This window comes from Gobius niger (genome assembly GCF_951799975.1).
Source record: "Gobius niger genome assembly, chromosome: 13".
Lineage (NCBI taxonomy): Eukaryota > Metazoa > Chordata > Actinopteri > Gobiiformes > Gobiidae > Gobius > Gobius niger.
In genome coordinates, this window is record NC_136864.1 from 1483266 (window position 1) to 1492223 (window position 8958).

Genomic DNA, 8958 nt, shown 5'->3' on the forward strand with positions numbered 1-8958 from the left:
TGGGCAGTATATGGACAATATATGGGCAGTATATGAACAGTATATGGGCAGTATATGGACAGTATATGGACAGTATATGGACAGTATATGGGCAGTATATGGACAGTATATGAACAGTATATGGGCAGTATATGGACAGTATATGTGCAGTATATGGACAGTATATGAACAGTATATGGGCAGTATATGGACAGTATATGGGCAGTATATGAGCAGTATATGGGCAGTATATGGGCAGTATATGGGCAGTATATGGACAGTATATGAACAGTATATGGGCAGTATATGGACAGTATATGAACAGTATATGGGCAGTATATGGACAGTATATGGGCAGTATATGAACAGTATATGGGCAGTATATGGACAGTATATGGGCAGTATATGAACAGTATATGGGCAGTATATGGACAGTATATGAACAGTATATGGGCAGTATATGGACAGTATATGGGCAGTATATGGACAGTATATGGGCAGTATATGAACAGTATATGGGCAGTATATGGACAGTATATGAACAGTATATGGGCAGTATATGGACAGTATATGGGCAGTATATGAACAGTATATGGGCAGTATATGGACAGTATATGGGCAGTATATGGACAGTATATGGGCAGTATATGAGCAGTATATGGGCAGTATATGGGCAGTATATGGACAGTGTATGAACAGTATATGGGCAGTATATGGACAGTATATGGGCAGTATATGAACAGTATATGGGCAGTATATGGACAGTATATGAACAGTATATGGGCAGTATATGGACAGTATATGGGCAGTATATGGGCAGTATATGGACAGTATATGAACAGTATATGGGCAGTATATGGGCAGTATATGAACAGTATATGGACAGTATATGGGCAGTATATGGGCAGTATATGGACAGTATATGGCCAGTATATGGACAGTATATGGGCAGTATATGGGGAGTATATGGGGAGTATATGGACAGTATATGAACAGTATATGGACAGTATATGAACAGTATATGGACAGTATATGGGCAGTATATGGACAGTATATGAACAGTATATGGACAGTATATGGGCAGTATATGGGCAGTATATGGGGAGTATATGGGCAGTATATGGACAGTATATGGACAGTATATGGGGAGTATATGGGCAGTATATGGGCAGTATATGGACAGTATATGGGGAGTATATGGACAGTATATGGGGAGTATATGGGGAGTATATCGGGAGTATATGGGCAGTATATGGGCAGTATATGGACAGTATATGAACAGTATATGGGCAGTATATGGACAGTATATGGGCAGTATATGGGCAGTATATGAACAGTATAAGGGCAGTATATGGGGAGTATATGGACAGTATATGGGCAGTATATGGACAGTATATGGGCAGTATATGGACAGTATATGAACAGTATATGGACAGTATATGGGCAGTATATGGGCAGTATATGGGGAGTATATGGGCAGTATATGGACAGTATATGGACAGTATATGGGCAGTATATGGGCAGTATATGAACAGTATATGGGCAGTATATGGGGAGTATATGGGCAGTATATGAACAGTATATGGGCAGTATATGGGGAGTATATGAACAGTATATGGGCAGTATATGGGGAGTATATGGGCAGTATATGGGCAGTTTATGGGCAGTATATGGGCAGTATATGGGCAGTATATGGGCAGTATATGAGCAGTATATGGACAGTATATGAACAGTATATGGGCAGTATATGGGGAGTATATGAACAGTATATGGGCAGTATATGGGCAGTATATGGGCAGTATATGGACAGTATATGGCCAGTATATGGACAGTATATGGGCAGTATATGGGGAGTATATGGGGAGTATATGGACAGTATATGAACAGTATATGGACAGTATATGAACAGTATATGGACAGTATATGGGCAGTATATGGACAGTATATGAACAGTATATGGACAGTATATGGGCAGTATATGGGCAGTATATGGGGAGTATATGGGCAGTATATGGACAGTATATGGACAGTATATGGGGAGTATATGGGCAGTATATGGGCAGTATATGGACAGTATATGGGGAGTATATGGACAGTATATGGGGAGTATATGGGGAGTATATCGGGAGTATATGGGCAGTATATGGGCAGTATATGGACAGTATATGAACAGTATATGGGCAGTATATGGACAGTATATGGGCAGTATATGGGCAGTATATGAACAGTATAAGGGCAGTATATGGGGAGTATATGGACAGTATATGGGCAGTATATGGACAGTATATGGGCAGTATATGGACAGTATATGAACAGTATATGGACAGTATATGGGCAGTATATGGGCAGTATATGGGGAGTATATGGGCAGTATATGGACAGTATATGGGCAGTATATGGGCAGTATATGAACAGTATATGGGCAGTATATGGGGAGTATATGGGCAGTATATGAACAGTATATGGGCAGTATATGGGGAGTATATGAACAGTATATGGGCAGTATATGGGGAGTATATGGGCAGTATATGGGCAGTTTATGGGCAGTATATGGGCAGTATATGGGCAGTATATGGGCAGTATATGAGCAGTATATGGACAGTATATGAACAGTATATGGGCAGTATATGGGGAGTATATGAACAGTATATGGGCAGTATATGGAGAGTATATGAACAGTATATGGGCAGTATATGGGCAGTATATGAACAGTATATGGGCAGTATATGGGGAGTATATGAACAGTATATGGGCAGTATATGGGCAGTGTATGGGCAGTATATGGGCAGTATATGGGCAGTATATGGGCAGTATATGGACAGTATATGGGCAGTATATGAACAGTATATGGGCAGTATATGGACAGTATATGGGCAGTATATGGGCAGTATATGGACAGTATATGGGGAGTATATGGGCAGTATATGGACAGTATATGGACAGTATATGGGGAGTATATGGGCAGTATATGGGCAGTATATGGGCAGTATATGGGCAGTATATGGGCAGTATATGGACAGTATATGGGCAGTATATGGGCAGTATATGGACAGTATATGGGGAGTATATGGGCAGTATATGGACAGTATATGGGCAGTATATGGACAGTATATGGGCAGTATATGGGCAGTATATGGGCAGTATATGGACAGTATATGGACAGTATATGGGCAGTATATGGGCAGTATATGGGCAGTATATGGACAGTATATGGGCAGTATATGAACAGTATATGGGCAGTATATGGACAGTATATGGGCAGTATATGGACAGTATATGGGCAGTATATGGACAGTATATGGGCAGTATATGGGCAGTATATGGACAGTATATGGGCAGTATATGGACAGTATATGGGCAGTATATGGGCAGTATATGGGCAGTATATGGGCAGTATATGGACAGTATATGGGCAGTATATGGGCAGTATATGAACAGTATATGGGCAGTATATGGGCAGTATATGGACAGTATATGGGCAGTATATGGGCAGTATATGGGCAGTATATGGGCAGTATATGGGCAGTATATGAACAGTATATGGGCAGTATATGGGCAGTATATGGGCAGTACATGGGCAGTACATGGGCAGTATATGAACAGTATATGGGCAGTATATGGGCAGTATATGGACAGTATATGGGCAGTATATGGACAGTATATGGGCAGTATATGAACAGTATATGGGCAGTATATGGACAGTATATGGGCAGTATATGGGGAGTATATCGAGAGTATATGGGCAGTATATGGGCAGTATATGTACAGTATATGGGCAGTATATGGACAGTATATGGACAGTATATGGGCAGTATATGAACAGTATATGGGCAGTATATGAACAGTATATGGGCAGTATATGGACAGTATATGGACAGTATATGAACAGTATATGGGCAGTATATGAACAGTATATGGACAGTATATGGGCAGTATATGGGCAGTATATGGGGAGTATATGGGGAGTATATGGGGAGTATATGGACAGTATATGAGCAGTATATGAGCAGTATATGGGCAGTGTATGAACAGTATATGGGCAGTATATGGGCAGTATATGAACAGTATATGAGCAGTATATGGGCAGTGTATGAACAGTATATGGGCAGTATATGGGCAGTATATGGGGAGTATATGGGCAACACCTTTGTGTGAATGAGAGTGAACGATTGACTGGATCCAAACTGTAAAGATGTGGGAGGAGACTATTTATCCAAATCTTTGTTGTTGTTTTTTCATGACTCTTTGGTCGTGTTTTTGTTGCTTTTGTTGCTTTTAGATTTAAAATGTGCTCAGTTAACAGATTAATAACAAAGGACCTTTAATCCAGCCCCTCATTAGGTTTATTTACTAACATTATTCATCATGTTTTAGCTCCAGATTCACTGAGATGCAACACTTTGTTTATTTCAGGCACATCCGTTTACGCGGAACAAAAATCACAGACGTCACTGACGTGATGCTCCGGCTCCGCAGCGCCCTCTGGCGGCGCGTTTACTGCGCTGTCGTCGGGACCGGAGCGGCGGCGAAGAGGAGGAAGAGGAGGAAGAGGAGCATCCGCAGACGGCAGCTCTGTGTCCGGGAGCAGAGCAGCACCACCGGCCCCCCCGCGCCCCCCCCCGGTGCCATGAGCCCCGCCATGGACCTGTTCTGGAGAATCCTCGCCGCGCTCAGCTTCGACTGCTTCAAGGACTCGACGTCGACGAGGTGAGAGGCTCGCGCTGCGCAACGGGCCTTGCGCGTGTCCGTCCTGGCCCGTGTCCCGGGATGATTCACTGCGGGCCTGCGGGATGGGTCAGAACCCCCTCCCTCAGTGGGTCACGGAGCGCGTTCACGAACACGCGAGGCTCACGTAAACGCGCGGACGCGGCGCGGACACCGGGGGGAGGCAGGTGGAGTGTCTTGCCCGAGGACTCAGGGGCAGGGGGCGCGTGCGCTGCGGTGATAGTGACCGCCTTTCCCTCGTGGTCGCACTGCGTCTCAGTTTAGACCTTTGTTATGGAGACAATGTCCCGCTGTTTCAATAAAGTTATTCACAGAGAGAATGAGGTTTCTGAGTTTTTAAAGGATTTAGACCAAAATAAAGGCTTTAAAATATCAGGGGAAAGTGTTTGGTCTGTTTTACACATGTCCACATGTGACTGCATGTTAATATGATGCCTGCTTTATATTTATTGCATTGAGGCATAAAAAAAGCCTAATTTGGACATAAAATGAACAATATTGTGCCGAACGTCCGAGATTAGAATATTTAGTGACTTTGTATCTGTGTGATTTTGGGTCAGTCTGGCCCAAATCAGCGTAAATGTGACACTTCCACAAAGACATATATTAACCTCTCACCCCCCGCCTAAACCGAGAGCATTTTCTCCAGTTCGGCTTTACCCAAATCTAAAGGCTTCTTGACTGGAGAGCAACACTCCTGCGTTTTTGTCACGTTGTTGTTGCTTTTTTCAGCGCTTTGTCGTCACGTTTTCGTCACATTTTGTTGTGTTTTTGTCGCTTTTTTGTTGCTTTTCCAGCACATTTTTGTTCTTGCATGCTTTTCTTTTAACCCCTTAACTCCCACCTGAACCGAGCACATTCTCTCCAGTTTGGCTTTACCCCAATCCAAAAGCTTCTGGAAACAAGCAACAAAACTGAGACGAAAACAATGATGGAAATGTGACAAAAAAATTACAAAAATGTGAAAAAAAATTACAAAAAATTGACGAAAAATTGACGAAAAAATGACTAAATGTGACAAAAAAAATTACAAAAAAATGACTTAAAATGACCAAAAAATGACAAAAATGTGATAAAAAATTGACAAAAAAAATAAATAAAAAATGACAAAAAGATGACAAAAAATGTGACCAAAATGTGACAAAAAAGTGAGGAAAGATTGCTGAAAAAGTGGCAAAAAAAATGACAAAAAAATGACAAAAATGTGACAAAATGTGACAAAAATGTGACAAAAATTTGATAAAAATTTGACAAAAAAAATACAAAAATGTGACCAAAAAAGACCAAAATGTAACAAAAAAATGACAAAAATTTGATATAAAATTGATGAAAAAATGAAAAAAATGTGACAAAAAATTACAAAAAATGTGACAAAAATGTGCAAAAAAAATTGACGAAAAAATGACAAAAAAATGACAAAAATGTGACAAAAATGAGTTGAATACCCAACAAAAAAAAGATGGGAAAAAAATCTGATGACGTGAGGACAAAGATCCTCTCGGTTCAGGCGGGAGTTAAGAGGTTAAGCTTTTACATTTGGGTAAAGCTCGGTTGCGCCCGGGGGTGAGGGTATAAGGTAAAGTGAGGGGCCAGACCGGGGGCCCGAGAGCCAGTGGCCCTTCTGTTGCTCTTCCAGAACACAGGCTGGTCCGCCCCTGATGTGCTGTGATCAAAGCTAAAGGCAGAACAAATATCAGGGACACGTTTGTTTTTATCGTGTTTAGAGTTTGGGTCAGTCCAGAACCGGAGACATTTTGATTTCAACAATGTTCATTTTATCTATAATAGGTATTAAAATATAAACAGCTTTATCGGCTCAGCTCAGATATCAAAGACATCACTTATATTGTATTTGTTATATGGATAGAAACGAGCTGTTTAGCTGTTACTGACCAAGAGGACAAACCAGCTTAAGTAAATGTGTGAATAAAAAGAATTAATGCTTTTGTTTTATCCTAAAAATGGTGTAACAGGGTTTGCATGAGGGAGAGAGAGACGTTCACATAAACAAAGCTACACAAAACCAGAGCAGAGGACAAACCTTTACCCAGAGCAGGGGCGGACCGGCCATATGTCCTGTATTCTGGAAGAGCAACAGAAGGGCCACTGGCTCTCGGGCCCCCGGTCCGGCCCCTCACTTTACCTTATACCTTCACCCCCGGGCGCAACCGAGCTTTACCCAAATCTAAAAGCTTAAAAGAAAAGCATCTGAGAACAAAAATGTGCTGGAAAAGCAACAAAAAGTGACGAAAGCAAAAAAAAATGTGACGAAAAAGCGATGAAAAAACAACAAAAACATGACCAAAAAAAAAGAAAAAAAAAAGTGACGAAAACACAACGAAAAAGCAGCAAAAAAGTCATGAAAAAGCAGCAAAAAAGCAATAAAAACAAACAAAATCCAGGTGTGACAAAAAGTTACCATCACTTTTCTCGATTTTGTCTTTCAAATGAGGCGCTACAGTGTCGCTCTCCAGTCAAGAAGCTTTTGGATTTGGGTAAAGCCGAACTGGAGAAAAAGCTCTGGGTTAAAGGGGCTATAAGGAGTTTAAAAATGTTACTTAAAAGTATTTTCCTCCCCCCACATGTTCCTCCATGTCCTCATGACCTGTTCACCACAGCTGCCTCTAAAGCTGCAGTTACACGTATGACCTGAGGGGGCAGTAGTGAGTATAAAAGGACTAACTTGCATCTGGCCCCTTTAAGGCGGGGGGTAAGAGGTTATGTATTTGTGGAAGTGTCACGTTCCAGGGCTGGTTTTCAGTCCCAGTCCGGCCCTGACCCAGACTGTTGGAAAGGGTTTAATGAGGTCAGTTATTGTGTCATGTGACTCATGTTTTATTCAGGGTTAATTAAACATATTTTAATTTAGTTTTAGTCTTTTGACGAAAATGTAATTCGATTTTAGTCTAGTTTTAGTCAAAAAAATATCTTCAATTTTAGTCTAGTTTTTGTCGACTAAAATTGCAAGTAAATTTAGTCGACTTTGCATTGATAATATTCATTATAATCATATTTAATGTTGTTCCTCTGCTTCATGTTTCTGCTCCACATGAACAAAGCTCAGAGCTGATCCTTTAACATGATCTGAGGCTCTTTCAGACGCTCAATACAAGTTTGGATGATTTTTGTCTCTCCTTTTCATTTTTATTTAGTCTCATTTTAGTCGACTAAAATATCTGGACATTTTAGTCACAGTTTTAGTCTCATGAGAAACTTTTAATTTAGTTTTAGTCCAATTTTAGTCACAAAAATATCACTTTGACTAAAATTAAGACTAAATATTTTAGTCGACGAAATCAACACTGTTTTTTTTCTTCTTCTGCTAAAAGAAATGATTCTCTTTGATGATGAAGGGGGTGGGACAAACAAAAGTCTAAAGTTCACACCTGAAGCTCTCGCCTCTCTGCCCCCCCTGCAGGTCCCCCGCCCGCCTCAGCAGCGGCAGGGCCAGCGTGGACAGCAGCTCCCTGACGGGGTCCCTGTCCCTGGGGCCCGAGCTGCCCCACTGCCAGTGCTGCATCTCCCACGGGGCGCGGCTCCAGCGTCTGTCCTGTGGCCACCTTTACTGCGAGAACTGCCGCGACCAGATCGTCAACCTGGCCTTCGAGGACATCGAGGGGCTGTCCGAGTACCCCTGCCCCATCTGCAAGTCCCTGCGGCAGATGGGCCCCCCGGGGCCCTCCCTGCGGCAGCCCTCCTTCTCCGGGTACTTCCACGGCCCCTACAGCCTCCTGCAGGAGCAGCCGGAGGAGCTGAGCACGCGCTGGGGCTGAGGCGGGACCGGGACTCGGACTGAAGCACACGAAGGGGCCTCGTGTTGGGAACCCTGCTGTCTCCATGGAAACGGGCCGGTGATGAAATCCCAAAAGGAACATTTATATTTTATTGTACATTTATTTATTTGACCAGACGCAGAAATACTTAAAGGCATATTTATTTATACCGCCTTAAAGTGCAACTAAAGACCAACCTCTGCCCACATGTGCAAACAGCTGCGGAGGCGGAGGGGGCGGAGTCAGTGCCACGAGAAACAGCGCTAATGCTAACAGCTAAATGCTAACAGCTAACGCCTCGCGCTCCGGCTGCTTCGTGAATGTAACTCAGTGAAGCTGATCGTGACGGGGAGTTCTACTTCCACACGATCAAAAGTCAGTTTGCTTTGTCGCCACGAGGGGGCAGCACACACACGTCTAGCCTATATATATATGTGAATATACACTTGTTTACAATAACATGACCAAACTTTCAGCAGAG

General features: G+C 42.3%; 1 protein-coding gene across 1 annotated transcript in view; it reads left to right on the forward strand.

The window, feature by feature from the left end:
- The window catches only part of LOC306972840 (uncharacterized protein), a gene marked incomplete at both ends in the record, with an annotated part of 26831 nt that extends 18354 nt beyond the window's left edge, over positions 1–8477 (forward strand). The window contains 2 exons of the mRNA XM_079569547.1: positions 4393–4686; positions 8123–8477. Coding sequence (XP_079425673.1) covers positions 4393–4686; positions 8123–8477 — 649 coding nt within the window. The remainder of the gene's footprint in view (positions 1–4392; positions 4687–8122) is intronic.
- Positions 8478–8958: the final 481 nt, after the last annotated feature.